We start from the raw sequence: 20,988 nt of genomic DNA on the forward strand, positions 1-20,988 counted from the left end.
CGCGGTCGGCCTAAAACCTTGTCCAGGTCAAGCACAACCAGATGTCTGCGGATGGGGCTTTTTTGCCTTTAGGCACTAGAAAGCACATTTTTTACATGTAACCTTTAACAAATAATCTCTCTGGTTCCCTACATTGGACTTTTCGTCATTTTGGTGTCATTTTGATGACATAACTATTTCCTATTTTTATACATTGATTTTGGATTTTCTTTCTGTTTTCTGTTTTACTTATTTGCTGGTTTGTTGATATTAAATGCTTAAACCCACTGCTTGTGGGCCCAGCTATTAAGGGTTGAGAAATAATTAATTTATTGAGACCTTTGCTAGACCTTATTTGAGATTGTGGCCTTATTACTAACTGTAGGTACCTACCTGCTCTTACTAACAAACCACTTTTCAAAAGCAGGTTTTTAAGATGGGCTGGATATTCTGGGCTATCCCCGCAACTGGCTCTGAGAAGATCTTCCCCTCCTCCCTCAAGGTTGCAAGAAGTCTGGGCTGACAAAGGACTAGTGTCACGTTCCTTTGCATGTGCTGGAGACAAGCCCCTTTGAAGTGTATGCTGGGCAATGTACGAAAGTGCCATTTTCCTTGGCATGTTACCCCCATTTCTCACATGTATGTCAGTATGTTTTTGCCTGTCTCACTGGGATCCTGCTGGTCAGGACCCCAGTGCTCATAGTTTATGGCCTAATGTGTATGCCTGAGTGGTGCCTAACTGTGTCACGGAGGCTCTGCTAATCAGAACCTCAGTGCTTATGCGCTCTCTGCTTTCACTTTTGTCACTGTAGGCCAGTGACTTCATATACCAATTTTAATTGGCATAATGGACTCCCTTTATAAGTCCCTAGTATATGGTACCTAGGTACCCAAGGCACTGGGGTTCCAGGAGATCCATATGGGCTGCAGCATTTCTTTTGCCACCCATAAGGAGCTTAGACAAACCCTTACACAGGGCTGCCACTGCAGCCTGCGTGAAATAGTGCACACACTATTTCACAGCCATTTTCACTGCACTTAAATAACTTATAAGTCACCTATATGTCTAACCTTTACTTGCTGAAGGTTAGGTGCACAGTTACTAAGTGTGAGGGCACCCTTGCACTAGCAAAGGTGCCCCACATAGTTCAGGGCCATTTCCCTGGACTTTGTGAGTGCGGGGACACTATTGCATGTGTGCACTACATATAGGTCAATACCTATATGTAGCTTCACAACGGTAACTCCAAATATGGCCATGTAACATGTTTAAGGTCATGTAATTGTCCCCCCATTCCAAATCTGGTATTGGGGAGCCAATTCCATGCATCATGGGGGCTCTAACATGGACCCCCAGTACCGCCAAACCAGCTCTCTGAGGCTTGCACTGCAGCTACAGCTGCTGTCACCTCACAGACAGGGTTCTGCCCTACTAGGGTCTGGGCAGCCCAGTCCCAGGAAGGCAGAACAAAGCATTCCCTCTGAGAGCAGGGTGTTACACCCTCTCCCTCTCCCTCTGGAAATAGGTGTTACATGCTGGGGAGGGGATGTCTCCCCCAGCCTCTGGAAAAGCTTTGAAGGGCACAGATGGTGCCCTCCTTGCATAAACCAGTCTTCACTCGTTCAGGGACCCTTTTTCCCATGATCTGGTACGAAACTGGAAAATGGAAAGGGGAGTGACCACTCCCCTTTCCATCACCACCCTAGGGGTGGTGCCCAGATCTCCTCCAGTGTGTCCCAGACTTCAGCCATCTTGCTTTGCAAAGCCTGGGGGCACACTGGAGGCCTCTGAGTGGCCAATGCCAACAGGTGATGTCACAAACCCCTCCTGATAGGTCCTTAGCTGATAAGGTAGCCAATCCGCCTCTCAGGGCTATTTAGGGTCTCTCCTGTGAGTTCTCTTCAGATTCTGCTTGCATGTTTCCTTCAGGAATCCTCTGCAACAACTTCAGGCTCTTCTGACCTCGGATCAACCGCAGCCTGCTCCAAGAAATGCTGTAACTGCAACAAAGTGTCCACAAGAGACACTTTTCTTCAGCAACCTCAGCTCCAAGTCTGCAAATGCAACAGTTTCCACGGTGTACATGCTCTGGGGACTCCCTGTCTTCATCCTGCACCAGAAGGACCAAAGAAACCTCCCAATTCTTCCAAGATGATGACCGGTACCCTGGGACTCCTCTCACAATGACGAGCATGCTCCTAAGGACACAGGGTGGACATCATCAACATAGACTGTACTGCGGTCCTGCTAATGCAATTCGGAGGAGGTAAGACCGTGCCTTCCCCGAGAGCGATGGTACCCCTGTGTAATGCGTCGTCTTCACCTCCTGAGGCCTCTGTGCACTCTTTGCAATATTCCTTCAGGCACAGCCTGGCCCAGGTCCCCAGCACACCATCCTGTGACGCTCAACTCGCTGACTTGTTCTCCGGCGGCGGGGGCCTTCTTTTGTTGTACTGCATCAACCGTGTTTTGCACCTCCTTTGAACCCAGATCCTGTGAATCCAGGGGGTGCTGGCTGGCATCCTGAGGGCTCTCTAAAGTGCTGAGATCCCTCTCTTCCTCCTCACACGGAGTTGAGGCCCCCAGATCCCTCCTGGGTCCATCCAGCACCATTTTGATGCAAAACACACTTTTGTTGTAGCTAAGGCTTGTTGGAAACTTACAACATGAAAACTCATCTGCAACAATCTTCACACCGTGGGACATCTTTTGCATTATGCAGGAACTTGCTGGCATCTTCCTAGGGTGCATTTCTGCAGTCTTCGACTAACTGTGGACTCTTCTTGTGCACCCTCTTCTAGGTTGGCAGGGGCTCCTGACCTTCCTGGAATTTCTTTTGACTTCTGGACTTTGTCCCCTTCCTTTGCAGGTCTTTAGGTCCAATAATCCAGCAGTTGTTCTTTGCAGACTTGGTTGGCTGCTGCAAAATCCCAAAAACGAGGTATAGTGTGTCCTAAGTACTTTACTCCTGCTTTTCTGGGCTCTGGTAATTTACTTACCTTTACTGTATTCTTACTCTCCCAGCGATTCTGCACACACTACACTTGTCTAGGGGGGAATTTGTGATTCGCATTCCACTTTCTTAGTATATGGTTTGTGTTGCCCCTAGACCTATTTTCTCCCATTGCATTCTATAGCATGTTCTACTGTTCGCATTGTTCTATGACTATTTACTTGCCTAATTTTGGTGTCTAGTGTAAATATTGTTTATAATACTTACCTCCAGGAGTATTGTCTCTAAGATATTTTTGGTACTGTGTCACCCAAATAAATACCTTTATTTTTGGTAACACTGAGTATTGTCTTTACTTGTGTATGTGTATAAGTACTGTGTAGCTAGAAGTGGTATTGCAGGAGCTTTGCATGTCTCCTATTTCAGCCTAAACTGCTCTGCTATAGCTACTTCTATCAGCCTAAGCAGCTAGAACACTACTACATTTCACTAATAAGGGACAACAGGACCTGGTATAAGGTGTAAGTACCCAAGGTACCCACTACAAACCAGGCCATCCTCCTACAGGAAGGGAACAATTCTGCTCCCAGGCATTCTGGCAGGATGGTCCATCTGATCCAGCCTAATCCCTTTTGTGTCACTGTCTGAGAGGAGTGCACAAAGCCCCACATCAGAGTCATTCACAGTTGTGTGACACAGGGCACTAGCAGAGGCACAAAAATGAATCGGATGGGAAATGCCAGCTCTCTTTAAGTGCCATTTTCAGAATTGTGACTCTACCATTAAAGAGGATTTTAAATGATAATTCAAGGCCAAACACAATATTAGTATTCTTTCTCAATCAATTTTGCCACCTATTAGTAGTAATAAGGTAACCCAATATTATCCAATGGGAGAGATAATAGGAGTTTTCTATTACCACCACATATAAAACTTAAATTCATATGTCCTACTTTTCAAATACAATGCCACAAGCCACATGGGCCTTTGGGAACTACCTTAGGGTTGTATTATATGTATTAAATAGGAAAGCTTAGGCATGGCAAAACAATTTTTTCACCAGGTCAAAATAGCAGTTTAAAACTGCATTACATGCAACAGTGGTAGGCCTGAGATAGGATTCAAAGTGCTGCTGTAGTGGGTGGCATAATGAGTGCTACAGGCCTACTCGTAGCATTTAGTTTACAGGCCCGGAGTACCAGGTAGTACTCTATACTAGGGACCTACGAGTAAATTAAATGTGCCAAACAAGTGTAGGCCACTTTTACCATGTTTTAGGGAGAAATCACAAACACTTTAGCACTGGTTAACAGTGGTAAAGTGCACATAGTCCTAATACAAACAAAACCAAATTCAGTAAACAGGAAAGGTAAAGGTAAACATTTCTGGGAATGACCACACCAAAGAGTCCAGGTCTACCACTTCGCCAACACAGTACTTGCTCGGTCCTTAAGCACTTGCCAATACGGAAATCCAATTGGGTCACTGGGCCTCGCACAAATAATGTAGATTCTGTGCCCTCACAAAAGGCGGTAAAGGATCAAATCCAGGACTTGATAACTGCCTTATAAGGTTTAGTGAAAAAACACGTTTAATCTACTGCCATACAGGCTTAAAGAGGTAGAAGCCAGCACAGTTGATTAATAAATAGCTGTCAGAGAATTCAGGCCTCTCTAGCCTCTCTGAGCAATTGATCCGATCTTGTGGCATGAACCTGCAGGCTGTATACCTTCAAGTGCGTCAGCTCACTAAAGTAATGGCCAGCCCCAAATGATTACGAACAATAAAGAAGCAGCTGAGGCATTGACCTTAGGGCCTAAGAGGACAGAAAGAGACCGCTTTATAGCGGTGTGGGTTACCAGCCCATTATTGACACTCCCCTCCCCGAGGTAAACCCCTATGTTCTGGTACTTGCAAATGTACCACCCTTCGCACCATCCAGGAGAGAAATTAGGAGGACCTCAGACATAAGGCACTACATTGGATAGGAAAAGGAACAGGACAGATACGTGTGTGGGCAGAGGCCCAAAAACTTGTTTTGTTGACTGTTATTCTGAATTTTGAAAACTGATGAAATTGCTGTCAGCCAGATTGAGTGGTGACAGGTTTAGGCCTTCACAAATCTTTTTACTGTACCTCTGGGTTTCTTCTATAAACCGTCATAAATTGTCACAGGGCAAATAGACGAAGGTTTCGAGGCAATGACTGATGTTAAATGATAAGTTTAACATTGCAACAACAAACCATTTTTTTCACTCTCAATGCATAGATGGTACAGAATGACCGAAAGAGATACACTCTAGCATTAAAGTGACCCCCGGGAACTCGCCGGGTCACACTGAACGTCTAAGTTGGACTGGAAAAAACAGCCACTCGAATGCTATTAAAGGATGGGATATATCAGCCTTCTAATTGACAGAAAGGCCGCTGACCCAACAAACAACACTGAAACTAGAAAGGGGACGAACTTTAGAGTATTTATACCACTGAATGAATAATCAGGTAGAGGTACAATTGTTGGGACTTACCTTACCGTTGATAAGGATGTATTCTTGATTGCAGCTTCCATTGAATCTAAAATCAGTTCTTATTATGGAATGTGGAGGGTTTGAAAAGCAAACAGCAAAGTTCAGACTGGGCCCGTTTTATTGCGGATTACCTTATGGTCTGTCTCACAGCTGAAAGACTGTATTTAACTGGGTTTTAGCTCATACCATACCCTCTGCTGTTTCTTTCCTTTCTATCAAAGACAAAGAGTGTTCTTCTATTTTTGAGTCAGCATTATTTTGTGGGACCTTGATTAAGAGAAGGTTACTTTCTCCCTACAACCAAGTTGATAGTTTCAGGATGCATTCTCTGTTTCTCTGTTGAGAATTTTTATAACAAGCTACCTACCTGGTGGGGAGAGTATTGAGGTAATTGGATCACTCAGCAAATGAATGGAGAGTCTGGGGGATGGAGACTGAACTGGACAGGCATGTGATATGGGGGTGGGGGGGGGCGCCTTCAAAGCTTACTTATGCTCGTTACCACCAAGGGAAGTCTGTGGGTTTTTTAGATGTGAGAGGGCCGGGCCAAAAACACTTTATGCGTAATGCATGGGGTGAGGCCTTGAACTCCATTCTCATAAAGAATTACCTAATTTTTTTAAATTAATCTTGTTCCATTCCTCTTATGTTTGCACATACATTTATAGGAAGATGTGCTGAGTTTACTATAGTTTACATTTTGGTTATTTAAGGTCTAGGCAGTTACAATTCAAATTTCAGAACACATTAAATGCATCTGTGATCACAATGATTAGTATAGACCTTATTTGTGATAGAAAGGGTATCAGAGAACCACCAGCCGACTATATGAAAGCCACGAAGGGCCTGATTTAGATCTCGGCGGACAGGTTACTCCATCACAACGGTGACAGATATGCTGTCCACCGAAATCTAAGTCCCATTATATCCAAATGGATTTAGATTTTGGCGGATGGGACATCTGTCAACGTTGTGACAGAGGAACCTGTTTGCCAAGTTCTAAATCAGGCCCTAAGTTGTTTAGATCAAATTAGGTAGCAATAAAATTGAGTAATGTCAATCCTGAGGGACTTTTAGCTAAACACATCATGGACAATAACAGATAGTGTTAGACCTACCTCGTAAATTGAGTCTGAATCAACCATAATTAATGCATTTACAGAAATTACAAGGTTGTTTTTATGGTAACTGTTCCAGGGCACACAGATCCCTGAGGAAGGCCCCATAGCAGGTCAAGAGACAAAACTGATGCATCCCTCTTAAGGCAGAACTATAAGAAAGTATTAAATGGTTGATGTCTGAGGATTTTGGAAACGGTTACTTAAATGCAGAAATCAGAAACTAGAATTTGAGAAAGCTATAACAGGCGTATTTTATTTTTCAACAAAACTAGCAATGAAGCGTCTAAGGAAAATTAGTATAAGTTACTGCTCCAAGTGCATCCCGATGACCGCTTATGGGGCAGATATTTGGGGTTATACCAACATCAAGACTCTGGAGTTAGTTGAAAATGAATGTCTGCGAAGAATGCTTGCAGAACCAACAACCTACACTACATTTATCTACCATAAAGTTGAGCCAGTGGGCTGGTCTGAGAATAAGACCACTCTTACTATGGCACAGGATCAGGGATGGACTGAGACCCCAAAGCAGCCCTGGCAATTTTATCGGATCAGCCCCTTGTGTGTGTGTGTGGGGGGGGGGGGGAGAGGCTGCAAATTTGAAGCACTGCTGCTTTTGATGCTGGAGGCACTGATCTAAAACATGCCCCCAGTGCCAAAACCGGGCCCCTAAGGCTGCAAAACCGGCCCTCACCCTTCCAGCCTCCCAGGAAAACACCTGATGCCCGCTATGGCCAGTCTGGCCCTGCACCGGATTTGTACGCAGGACATAGCTGCGTTAACAGTTTATTTTGAAAAGATTGTTTGACCTTGGCCACAGTACAGAATATTCCCTGGCTAAGATGTATGAAATCTCAATGTGTCACGATAGAGTACAATTTAGCAATGGTCCAGACTGTTTTTCTGATATCAGTAAAGATAGTTTAAATCCCTGTTCCTGAACATATTTGCGGTATAGAGATTTAAAGTTGAATCTGGTAAAGAAGGTGTCATTGCACACCTGCCTCTGTTAATAAAAAAAAAGGCTTGCAACCATATCTTGAAATTGTGACCAATAATTAGCAAAGGTATTTTTTTTCAACTAAACTAAGATACAATACTTTCCATCAACTAGTCAAGTTCCCTAAACAAAAGGATTAGAGGACACTGGTGGGGTAAAAGACTTTAGAAGTTGGCTAAGGGAACCCCTCCACCCTGCTTGGCTCAAACCAAATTCTTTGACCTTACTCTTCCGTCTTGCACTCTCTTACATCTCGCTGATCTTGACATCATGCTGATACTGAATTTGGATAGCACCCGTTGCTTCACAAAAACACTCCCCTTTTAAGAACCAAATAGGGAATTTTTGAAACAAAGGTTCCATCCTTCTTGTTACTAACAACCAGATGAGCCCCCACTAGGATGGCCAGACGAGGGCCAGTCGCCGCCCTCACCTCATCTTGCAATTATTCAATAATTGTTTCAAGCAGTTGGATAACTTGACATTTTAAGTGTTATTCAGTACTACCGCCTTCAACCTCCCCTGAAAGATTATTTGCATTAGAGAAAGGAGATTCAACATTGACATATCTTGGGCAAAGTCTGAGGCATTTCCCAGTGAATTAGTGTTATTCGTGTTATCAGAGGTGCTCCTCATTTGACCCACAACCGGCTCCTCATGGTCTTCATGCTCACTAACGGGGAAACTTTTATGTTGTGCGCTGGAAGTTGGTTCACCGCATAACAGTTCAATAATGGCTATATTTGACCCAACTCTCCTCCCAGCTATTGGGGAAGATGAAGAATGTGGGGGCCTACCTCCCAAGCCACCCCCTTCAGGGGTTTAGCTCCCACTATTAGATTTGAAAGGCTTGACAGCTCCAGCTCCCCCAGGTCTTGCCTGGCACGCATCAAAGGTAAATTGTGGCAATCAACATCAAGCTCCTCCTCTCCTTTGCTCTTTGAAAAAGCAACAATTCTGCCTACTCCGGTATCACAACTAGTGTTACCCAAAGGGTAAGTACCTTTTAAGGACTGCATCTTTGCCAGTTTGTTAAAAGGAGGAGACCTAACTAAAGGGTCTTCATTCCCAAGAGGTCCACCTTCTAACTCACATAACCCACCAGAACAGCACAACCCCTCCACACTAACAGATCTAAGGTCAGAGTTAGGCTCAGCATAGCAATTAACCCCACCAAATTACTCCTCCCTTCACTCTGATTGAGCATCAGACGTCTGACTTTGAAATGCTATGTGACAAAGTCCTGTAAGGATGATGGTAACCCTGCTACCAAACTAATAGATTTCTACCCGTGCCCCGGGGGCTAAGCTTTTTTTGTCCTAGAGGGGACAATGTCAGAGGCTGCAACGGTCATAACAGAAGTGGTGGCTACAGGGGACTTAGGGATTGAGGAAGTCTCAATGGTGAGCATACTTGCTGCCAAGTCCAATAGTTAACTCCCCCTGTGGACCCATTCGGGAGGACTTGATGACCCTGATTTAACCGAGTAAAGGAATTATTATAAACACTTGTCGGACCCGGATTTGAGTAGGTTGCCATACCCCTCTCGTGACCCCAGACAGCCCAATCTATGATGGCACCTCTACACCTTCCAGCATCTCTATTTTTGAGGAGAGTATAGAAAGAGGGCAGACAATGTCAACGTCAACCCCCTCTTAGTGTCAACGACCCCCCCCAACGGATTCATCAGGCTTCTCTGATTGGAAAACCCCCAGAACCCCCTGGAACGAAGGACCCACCATTCCCTTGACCGGCAACCATGTATTATCTGCCATGGTAGAGGTGTGGGCGGTAGTGTTGACGAGGGTACAGGTGGTGTTTGTACGTGCTGGAACAGGGAGTCAATTCAAGAGCCCTAACAAGTGCACTATACCCCAACCCAATACATTTGTTAACTACATTTTTTTCTCCCCTACTTTGGTGAGCAGTCCCACTTATCCTTCCTCTTGGTCTAAGTATGCGCTCATCCATCATTAAAAATGATATAAGGAAGCAGTATTAAATGATATTAAATATTACTAAATATTGATCATTACCGTATTGACTGGCAGAGGTTGGGCAGCCAAAAGCAGCACCAATCCAACTAGTCAACCACAAACACGGTGGGACTAGGAGGGTACACAGCAGTTGCCTGAACACAAGCTACACCTACTCTCTAGAGAGGTTGCCTTCGCGTCCAGGGTACCAGCACTGTGAACGCCTATTGCACCCCTTCACAGACCAAGACCACAAATAGGAGTGGTGAAGCAGCAGTGCAAAACAGAGATCATCAACAAGTGCACCAGAGCAACAAAATGGCGCAAGAAGTGCAACAACAAAGAACAACAAGTGCAGAGGTTCAAAGACACAAGAATAAAGTACAAATTACAGGTGTAAGGTGCAAAGTGCAAACAAAAAAGCCCCTCAGCACAATCAAATTTGCAAATTTCTGATAGATAGCAAATGTCTGATGGGTAGGAAATGTGAGTGGCTGGTAGCTGCAAATGTCAAAGAAAAATGTCAGAGAAATGCCATGGGCACTACAAAGCCATTGGTGGTATGGTGAGAACAAAGTGCCCCTGCCGAAATGCACTGCAGCACTGTTGCTCTATAGTCTGTGGTCCAAAAGTGCCCCAGGCAGTCAGCAGCAATGATGGAGGTAATGTTGGCGGTAGTGCTAATAATTACAGAAGCTATATGGAGTAACAAAGTAGTAGAGAGTAAAGAGTGGTGGCAGTGACGACAATAATGGTGCAATAATAGTGGCAGCATTGGTAGTGGGGGATGGCAGGAGAGGTATTAGAGTGCAAGAACAATACGTGGAAGAGTGGTAGAGTGGTAAATAAGTAATGGAGGTAGTGGCAAGAAGCTCGTGTTCACAGTTCACTGCTCACTAGGCCAGCCAGCTATAACAATACCAGCCCCGCACATTGAGTAATTTCCCAGGAGTGGCAATGTCTCTTGCACTCCTTGCATCTTCTCTACTTACCCCTCTAACTCTGCCTTCACTGCCTTACTACTTCACTCTGCTTCTCACTACTTTGTTTCCACCTCTTCTCCTTTGAGGGCCACTATCTAATTTTCAGCCCTCCAGATCGGCTGCGGCTCTCAAACGGTGAGCTGAAGCATTTTCCACACTCCCCACACTAGGACCTTGACTCCTTGGCAATCCTGGCCAATTACCACCAATCACCGACTCCTCTCCTTATATAGGGCAATATGCATGAACTCATTTTCCCATTGACACAAAATGGGTAAAACCCTTAATACATCTGGCCCATAATCTCTTCTTCCTTGATTTCTGCAGCTTCCTTGGCGGTGCCTCACAGAGCCTCTGGGCACCTACTCACATCGGCTCCACTGCTTCTCAATATGCACGGCCTCTCAGCACGACCTCTTGGTGAATACGCCCTTCTCACATTGCATGAGGGCCACTTCTCTGAGTCCCACACTCAAAGATCCAAACCACTGATCTAAAATGGAGTGGACCAGACAAATAATGGTGGAGGGGGTGAAGCCACATGCTACTGGCTCTGGCGTAGCCCTGGCCCTGTCCTTAATCTCCATTGCCACACCCCTACCATCCACAGTGCAGATAGCAGTCTGCAGCAATAAGCACCCTTGGTGTTCACCAACTGAAGGTAACTTTCAGGGTGTGGCACACGGGTCGCACATCCAGCAATCCCAGCACCGACAGTAGTCCAAATGTCCTTGTTTTATTCTCCATGATTAAAATCATGATACCTCTGTGGTGGAACCACATCCCCTACACCTCAAATAAGTTTATAAGTATTTTTTTCCAGTTTCCACTGTCAATAGGGATTTCCACCAGTGCTTTTACCGAAATAAATCTATTACTTAGTCCAGGCTGGGAAGAGGTGCGAAAGGAGGTGGCAAACCCATGTGTCTGCTCAAGATAGGACAGACAGGACAGAAGGACATCAGACAAACTCTAATTAAATTCCTATACTGTTTGTCCGTGTTTTGTTCAGCAAGAAAATGAAAAATGCATAATATATATATATTTTTTTTTAATGGCGATGCTCTAATTTCCCCAATAGTGCACATAAATGCTCTGTTCAAGCAATGTGTATCTTAACTGAGCTGCGTTGTAACTTAAACCAGTAAGTTCTGTTCCATTTATTAATTTAAACTGTAATAAAACAGAATTGAACAAATAGAAAAGATGTGTCCTGCTACCAGTTGATAGATTAATTTAACCATTCCACCTATGGCTTTTTTGTTTACTCAGTGTGACTCCGTAAGTGCAACAAGTGTGTCCAGAACTGGGTCCAGTGTTCGATGTGCCACTGCAACCAGGCTGCATTGGAACGACAAAGCCCAAATAGGCCAAAACCGTTCAGGGTTGCTTGGGTTCTGGTTCAATGAGGACCTAGCCTGGTGGTTAAAGTTAAGCTATTCCTAGTGGAGCAATAGCAAGGATGCTCTGTATATTGCGGTTTTCTGTCTGAGGTGGCACAGTGGCCAAAAAAAATATGTATTGGAATACAGCCACAAGTATTACCAGATCTAATATTAATTAAAGTATTCCAGTAATCGCTCTTTTGTTTTCCTCTGTACTGTTATTCATTCCACCTCTTCATTAACCTACCTCCATCATGAACACAGCATATGATAAAAAAATGACAATTAATACATTTACGTTTTTCAATCCACTGAATGAAAATTGTAGTTTTTTCTACCTGTAGAAAATGGGACAAAAGCAAGATTCTTCTTAAAGCCACCACTGTCACTCAAGAAGCGTTCAGGGTTGAATTGTTCAGGGTTTGGAAATTGTGTTGAGTCGTGCAGTACTGAAGACAGTATTGGTAGCACATCGGTACCCTGAAAGAAAATGATTTAAGCAAATTTAATTGAGGAAAATTGTGTAGTTTACATATTTCGGCGGGAATGGTGGCAACTCTTTGTAGATCATTATAGCGCTTTCTTTTTTCGACATGTAAAACTTATCAAGTGAATACACCATTGCTCTTCACAGTCTGAGACACTAGAATAAGATAACATTTACTTGACAGCTTTTAAGCATCTAAAACAGGCCACACTGCCACACACTTCACAATACATAAGGATTAGAAATGGGGTCTTTGGTTGACAGTCAGGTTACCCCCTATCCAAGCAAGGACCCTCACTCTAGTCAGGGTAAAGGAGAATCACCCTCAGTAAACCCCCGCTTACCCCATTGGTAGCTTTGCAAAAACAGGCAGTCTTAACTTCAGAGTCTAGGTGTAAAGTATTTTTACCAATACACACAGTAACTCAGTGAAAACACTACAAAATGGCACAACACAGGTTTGGAAAAATGGGTAATATTTATCTAAACAAAAAACAAAAATCCAACATACACAAGTCAAGTTATTAATTAAAAAGCAAAGAGTCTTAAATCCTTTAGTAAACAGTAAAAACACTGTTAGCGTTGAAATGTACCTGGGTAGCATCAAAAAAACACGCACAGGTGAATGTGTGTCAAAAAAGGTTAGCAATGCGTCAATTTCTCACCCGCAAGCAAGGCCGTGCATCGTTTCTCCTCCTCCGGTCAGATTGGCATGCGTCGGTTTTCCTCTCCACAGGGGTGCGATGCATCAGTCCGGGCAGCACTCGGGTCCGGGAAGGCGTTGCGTAGTTTTTCCACACCCAGCAAGGTTTGCGCTGAAAATCCTGTCGCTCAGTATCAGCAAAACCATCAATGTGGGTTGCGACGTTATCAGCCTCGGTCATCGGGTGTTGTGCGCCGTTTCTCTAGCTGCGTGTGTCGATCTTCCAGCCCGATGCCGGTGGAGTGGAGATTTCTGCTGCTAAGCCGGCGACTCATCGTTTTTCAGCCACGTCTCTGATGGTGCATCGATATTTTCCCCGCACGGTGGTCTGTGCGTGGATTTTCTGTCTTTATCTGCCAACTTCAACTTCCAAGGCCCCAGGAACTGGATAGGGCCCTACTTGGCAGGGCAGGAGTCTCAACAGAGAGTCCAGGTGCTGGCAGGAGAAGTCTTTGTTGGCCGTGAGACTTCAACAGCAGGAGGCAAGCGCAGGACAAGCCCTTGGAGATTTCTTCACAAGCAGGAATGCACAATGTCCAGTCTTTTTCCCCTTTCACGAGACAGAAGCAGCAGCTGCAGGATAGCTCCACAAAGCACAGTCACAGGCAGGGCAGCACTTCTCCTCAGCTCTTCAGCTCTTCTCCAGACAGAGGTTCCTCTTGATGTCCAGAAGTGCTCTTAAGTCTGTGGTTTTGGGTGCCCATTTTATAACCATTTTGGCCTTTGAAGTAGGCTTACTTCAATAGAAAGTTTCTCTGGTTTGGGAAATCCTGCCTTGCCCAGGCCAGGCCCCAGACACACACCAGGGGGTTGGGCTTTGCATTGTGTGAGGGAAGGCACAGCCCTTTCAGGTGTAAGTGACCACTCCTCCTCTCCCTCCTAGCACAGATGGCTCATCAGGATATGCAGGCTACACCCCAGCTCCCTTTGTGTCACTGTCTAGAGAGGTGCAAACAGCCCAACTGTCAAACTAACCCAGACAAGGAATCCACAAACATGTAGAGTCACATTATGGTTTAAGCAAGAACATGCCCACTTTCTAAAAGTGGCATTTTCAAACACACAATCTTAAAATCAACTTTACCAAAAGATGTATTTTTAAATTGTAAGCTCAGAAACCCCCAAGCTCCACATGTATATCTGCTCCCAAAGGAAATCTACGCTTTAATAATTTTTAAAGGTAGCCCCATGTTAACCGTTGAGAGAGATAGGCCTTGCAACAGTGAAACCTGAATTTGGCAGTATTTCACTGTCAGGACATATAAAACACATCAGTATGGGCCAGATGTGGTAAGCATTTTGCATGGTGCAAACTGCGAAAATCGCAGTTTGCGCCATGCAAAATGCTCATCGCGATGCACATTCACATTTTGCGAGTCGATACCGACTCGCAAAATGTGAATGCGACTCGCAAATAGGAAGGGGTGTCCTTTTGCGTTTGCGAACGCGGTCGCAAAGCAATTCGCAGTTACCACCAGTGTCACACTGGTGGTAACTGCGAATTGCTTTGCGACCACCCAGCTGAAAGGGGGGAGCAACTACCCAACCTCATGGGAGTTCTCATCACTAAAGCAGAAGAATCTGGATAGACCATCAGTATTGGCGTGTTCTGTACCAGGTCGGTGTTCCACCGTAAAGTCCATCCTCTGTAGGGAAATGGACAACCTCAACAGTTTTGGATTCTCACCCCTCGTCTGCATTAACCATATGAGGGGACTGTGGTCAGTCTGAACCCGGAAGTGAGTCCCAAACAAGTAGGGTCTTAGCTTCTTCAGCGCCCAGACCACAGCAAAAGCTTCACGCTCTGTGGCACTCCACCTATGTTCCCTGGGAAGTAACCTCCTGCCCATGAAGGCTACAGGTTGATCTAGGCCCTCTTCATTAAGCTGTGAGAGTACTGATCCAATACCATGCTCTGAGGCATCTGTTTGCACAACAAACTCCTTGGAGTAGTCAGGTGCCTTCAGCACAGGTGCTTTGCACATGGCAGCCTTCGGGGCATCAAAAGCAGTCTGGCAAGACTCAGTCCAGATCACCTTTCTGGGCTGCTTTTTGGAGGTCAACTCAGTCAAGGGAGCAACAATTGTGCCATATCCCTTGAAAAACTTCCTATAGTATCCTGTGAGACCTAAAAGGCTCTCACTTCAGTCTGGGTCTTGGGAGGCTCCCAAGCCAGAATGGAATCAATCTTTGGCTGTGGGTGTGCCACCTGGCTGCTCCCCACCTGGTGTCCCAAGTACACCACGGAACCCTTCCCTATTTGGCAACTGCTTGCCTTAATAGTGAGGCCTGCCTTTTGCGGGGCCTCGAACACTTTACAGAGGTGTTGCAGGTTTTCATCCCATGTGTGACTGAAGACAGAAATGTCATCCAGGTAGGTGGCACTGAACTCATCCAGCCCAGCCAACACCTGGTTGACCAACCTCTGAAAGGTGGCAGGGGTACTTTACATCCCAATCTGCCAGTACCCAGGCGTTAAGTCAAACGTGCTGAGGTATTTGACAGCTCCTAACCGATCTAGGAGAACATCAGCTTGTTTATTGGCTGTACTGTCCCCAGTGTCCACATCATGGATGCACAAGTGTGTGACCTCTGGGATCAAGGAGAACAGTGAGGCGAACCATCCCAACACCTGGTAACAGTCCCTCTGCTGCTCAACAGTCAGGGAAGGGGAGAGGTACACTCCCTCCACAGACCCATCTTTCTCTCCTGCAGGCAGGAGGTCAGGAAGAGGCTCACTCTCCTCTTCTACCCCGTCATCTATCGCTAGGAGCAAGGACAACTCTGTCCGCTCAAAGTGTGGCTTGAGCCGGTTAACATGCAGGACCCTTAAAGGGTTCCTGGGAGTCTGCAAGTCCACCAGGTAGGTGATTTCACTCTTGCGCTCCACCACCTCAAACAGCCCAGTCCACTTGTCCTGGAGCGCTCAAGGCCCCACTAGTGCCATCGCCCCCACTTTCTGACCAGGTTGAAACGACAAGAGTGGCATTCTGGTCATACCACTGTTTCACATCCTCCTGGCTTGCTTCTAGGTTCTCCTGTGTAAGACTTCTGAAGAGGGCAGTCTAGTTTTTCAGAGCCAGCATGTAACTGAATACATCCTGGGGGGGTTTACTAGGAGCTTTTTCCAAAGTCTCCTTTACCCTGACTAGAGTGAGGGTCCTTGCTTGGACAGGGGGTGACTCAGTAGGACAGCTCTGATGCACTGGGGTACCACCAGCACACAAGCTGACCCAGGCTTAGGAACCTTAGACCAACTATATAGGAGGCCATCCTCACAGTAAATCAAATGTGATCCAGGCTCCTTGCCAGCCTGCTGCCGCAAACCCTCCAGAGTAGGGCATGACTTCTGTGCCTCACAGAATGGTTCCCTGGTGGGCCCCCCTTCCTGCTGCCACTTTGAGAACTCAGGGACCTCACCCTATTCAGCCACCTGTTCCCCTGTAGGCTCGAAGGCCTCCCCCTCAGGTTTAGCCTCCTCCTGGACCATGGGAACTTCTGGGGCCGGTTTCCTATGCCCCTTGCCCTTCCTCCTTCTGGCAGACACCTGGGCCACTCTTTCAGGCTCCAGGGTCTCCTGATTACCCTGACAGGCTGCCATAGACCTGGTGGATACGCATACCCACCCAGGCAGACCCAACATCTCCAAGTGTGACCGTGTTTCACCTCCTTCCAAGGGGAATCCTCCAGGTCATTGTCGAGCAAACAATCTACTGGCATGGTTGGACTCACAGCTACCTTCAAGGAACCCAAGACCACCCCATTCAAAGGGAACCTACGCCACTCTGCACAGGTGCTCTGCGTTGTCTACTGCAACGACTTGGTGAAGTACCCGGGGATCTTTCAGCTCTTCAGGCACCAGGTGACTACTCACTGTAGTCACACTGGGTCCTGTGTCTCTCAGAGCTTCCACCCTCTGTCCATTGATGGTCACCCACTCCCTGTACTTTTTAGTGTTCTCAGGCACGAGAGTTCTCTGGACCATCTACCTGTCCCCTAGTGAGACAAGGGTCATCTCAGCTGGCTCCCACTCACCTGGAACAAACTCCTCCCCAAGCGCTACACTAGCCGAACCCTGAGGCTGAGCACCAGTGGGTGCTGGTATACTCTTGGGGCATTTGAGGTCCCCCCTCACATGACCCACTTTGTCCCATGCATAGCACTTACGTGGGGGACCGCCTGCCACAGGTTTCCCTTTGGAGAACCATGGCTTCTTCTCACTGGGTGGCTGGGAATCCTTACCCTGGAAAGCAGATTGGGGCCCTTTAGAGAACCCCCCCTGTTTTCCCTTACCCCCCTTTCTTCTGAGAGGAACCCTGCCCATCCTTGGCGTGGTCTCCCCAATACCTCTTTGAACCCTGGTGCTCTCCTAGCAGTCTGCTTCCTGTGCAAGCTTCCTGAGGTCAGTCAGCTTGCTGTCAACCAGGTAATGGCACAGCTCTGGAAAAAAAGCTGTACAAGTGCTCCCAAGCAATCAGATTGTAAAGCCCCTCATACATTGTCACCTTACTGACCTTCACCCAACCATCCAGTGACCTGCAGAATGAATCAACACATTCCAACCATGTTTGAGATTCCTTCTTCTTATAGGACCTAAACTTGTCTTTCTACTGATAAGGGGGTGAGACCATACCTTGTTATCAGGGTGTCCTTCATGATAGGGTAGGTGAGCCCCTGGGGATCCCCTAAGGATGTCAGAGTGTCCCTTCCCTCTATCTCAAAGTGCTTCCACAGACCCACCCCCCAATGAGCTTCAGGGACCAGATTCATATAGAGAGCAGACTCATACCCCTTACACCACAGCAGTATGTCATTCTCCCTTTTGTAATCCTTCACAAGGTCCTTAGGAATGTGCACCCTCCTCTCAGGCTGCACTGTGATGTGGCTGCCACCATCCCTACTAGACTGTCTCCTCTGATCCAGCTCCCTCAAGCTGAGCTCATGAACCAACAGTATGACCATCCTCATTTTCTCCAACTCCAGCTGGTGAGCCCTCTCTGCCTGTCTGTCCTGCAACTCTTCAGGAGTCAGACCCTTAGATGAGACACTGCTACCTGCCTTGGAGATCCTCCCCCCAGACAGAACAGGCCCACCCACAATACCACTGTGAATACTCTGCACCTCCTCCTCCTCCTCCTCCTCACCCTCCTCCTCATCTTCTGTGTGCTCCCTCAGTGCCTTTTGCAGCTCCTCCTTCCTGGTGGAGCTCTTAATGGGGCAGGCAAGATCCTTACAGAACTGTTTCAATTGGGCCACTGTGTAACTGTCAGGGCCCAAATCCTCGGGATCTGTGTGTTGCTGATTAGAGGCCCACCTCCAGGCAGCACCAACTCAGTGATATTAAAATAACACTGTTAGTTGGAGTGGCCAGGCTGGGGGAAGGGTGAATAGGGTAGGAACAACTTGGAGGGAGATCTGAAAAAGAAAAGGTTAGAAGCAAGAACTGTCATTAAGAACATTAATCATTAATCAGACATGTCCTGATATTATATCTTGCATTTCTTCTTTTCTAGAAAATATTCTCAAAGTGATGCACATTCACAAATTGGCACTCCAGACCAAAAACCAAAATTAGAGAGCATATGCCAGCAGCTTAAATTATAACTCAATGAGAAGTAACTCTTCAATATTCAAATTTGCCCCAACAGATGAGCGTATGCCAGGAGCTCAAAGTGATTCAATGGGAATAATCTTCCATAGATATAATGTTCATCAAAAACGAGCATATGCCAGGAGCTCAGAGTATAACCTGAACAGAATTCACATTCGTAATTAAACGTTCGTCAATAAACATAAAATGTCACATTCAATGTTCCGTTTGTGACCTTTTCAGCAAGATTGTTAAAATGTTGCACGATATCTAAAGAATCCTTCAGAACGCGCTACTAGACTGTTCTGAAAGAAACAAAGTAGCAATTATATTCATAAACGCTTGGCTTAGAAATACTCTTTCAAAACTCAGTAGCGAGCGAACGCTCGAATTTCTATTGATCCTAAAAATAGAAACACTGTAGCCTAAGTTGTTATAAAATAAACACCGGCGGGGAAAGAACCCCGTCAGAACGGGCTTACCAAGCGCGAGTACGAACACTCACCTGCCTTCAAACTCCTTAGGCTGGAAGACTCCAGGGACCAACCGCTCGAGGACTGGATTCCAGAATAGTGAGCACTGGGGCTTGGGTGTGGCTGGCTTTTATAGAGAAGCCACACCCTAAAGATGGCTCCTCCTGAGGATTGCTGGGACATGAAGTCCTAATGATGTAATGGGTGTGGAACGGGTGTGGAATGGGGGCAATGAAGCCACCATTTAGCACCACCTCTAAACAGATTAATCTTGCCGCATATCATACGGTTGGAAAGCGGATTGAGACCGCGCCAAGTGCGCAAACACTTAACAGAATGGGCGCGCTTCCAATTTCTGACAGTACACCCCCTCCCCGAGCGCTGTCGAATGTTAGGTTTCGAGGGATTAAGGAGATGAAACCGTCGTATCAAACGGGGTACGTGTATGTTTGCAGCAGGTTCCCAGGAATTCTCTTCAGGTCCATATCGTTTCCATGCTACTAAGTACCATAATGAAGAGCCTCGACGTTGTGAATCTAAGACGGCTCGTACCTCATATTCCCATTGTCCTTGTACCAATAATGGGGACGCCGGGAAATACTGGAGGACGTAGCTGGTTTTAACAACGAAGTATGAAACACAGGGAGTATTTTTAAATAGGAGGGTAATTTTAATTTGGATGTTACTGGATTATTTGTCATACGACTTCATATGGTCCGATGAATTTCAGATTAAACGTGTTGTGATCTTTAAACTTAAAGTTCTTGGTGGAAAGCAATACTTTGTCTTTTTCCTTGTAGATTGGACCAATTTGATGTTTTTTATCAAATTGTAGTTTGTAAGCTATTTTTGCCTTTTGTAGATTAGCTTGTAATCGTGAGTGAATTTTTTGCATATGGGATATAGCATCTTGTACTGCTGGCAATTTTTGAATTGTGGTTTGGTAGGGTTACTGGCAACATTTCTGGGTGTCGACCATATAATCCATAAAAAGGAGTTTCTTTAATGGATGAATGATATAAGTTATTATATGCCAATTCAGCGAGCCAGAGGAGATTAGGCCATGTGGTTGGGGTATCAGAAGCGTAACATCGGAGATATTGTTTTAATGATTGATTGAGTCTCTCCGTTGGACCATCTCTTAACTAGTGGATAAGGTAGAATTTATCTGCAATGCTTGACACCATGTTTGCCAAAAATGAGCAGAAAATTGTGTTCCTCTGTCGGATAGGATATTTTTGGGACTTCCATGAAGACGGACAATGTTTTGAAGGATAAGCTTAGCTAATTCACTGGATGTTGGTAATCCTTTGCAGGCAATGAAGTGTGCATATTTCGTGAGACTGTCTGACTACTAGAATGGTATTCAAATGATCAACTTGTGGGAGACCAGTAATGAAATCCATACTAATATGTTCCCACGGGTAACTTGGTGTTGGTAAGGGAATTAATAATCTTTTTGGTTTGCCATGTATGTTTTTACAACGAGCACAGACTTCACATGCTTGTATAAATGATTTAACATCTTTAGAAGAAGAAGGCCACCAGAAGTATCTTTTCATAAGATCCATGGGGGCATATTTATACTCCGTCTGCGCCGATTGTGCGTCAAAATTTTTGATGCACAATCAGTGCAAACGTTGCCCTGTATTTAAACTTTGACGCCCGCGGATGACAAAATTCCGCAGTGTGCGGCATTTTTGGGATGTGGCAACCCGCCTTGCGTTAATTATATGCAAGGTAGGCGTTCCCGTCCAAAAAATTGCTTAAACGGCCTTGCGTCGTATTTATGCTTTTGGGCAAAAATGA

General features: G+C 45.7%; 1 protein-coding gene across 1 annotated transcript in view; it reads right to left on the reverse strand.

Moving 5' to 3' along the window:
• The window catches only part of LOC138259677 (cytochrome P450 2A4-like), a 489,119-nt gene that overhangs the window by 137,768 nt on the left and 330,363 nt on the right, over nt 1–20,988 (reverse strand). The window contains exon 8 of the mRNA XM_069207551.1: nt 12,265–12,406. Coding sequence (XP_069063652.1) covers nt 12,265–12,406 — 142 coding nt within the window. The remainder of the gene's footprint in view (nt 1–12,264; nt 12,407–20,988) is intronic.

The sequence above is a fragment of the Pleurodeles waltl genome, chromosome 9, assembly GCF_031143425.1.
Source record: "Pleurodeles waltl isolate 20211129_DDA chromosome 9, aPleWal1.hap1.20221129, whole genome shotgun sequence".
Classification (NCBI taxonomy): domain Eukaryota; kingdom Metazoa; phylum Chordata; class Amphibia; order Caudata; family Salamandridae; genus Pleurodeles; species Pleurodeles waltl.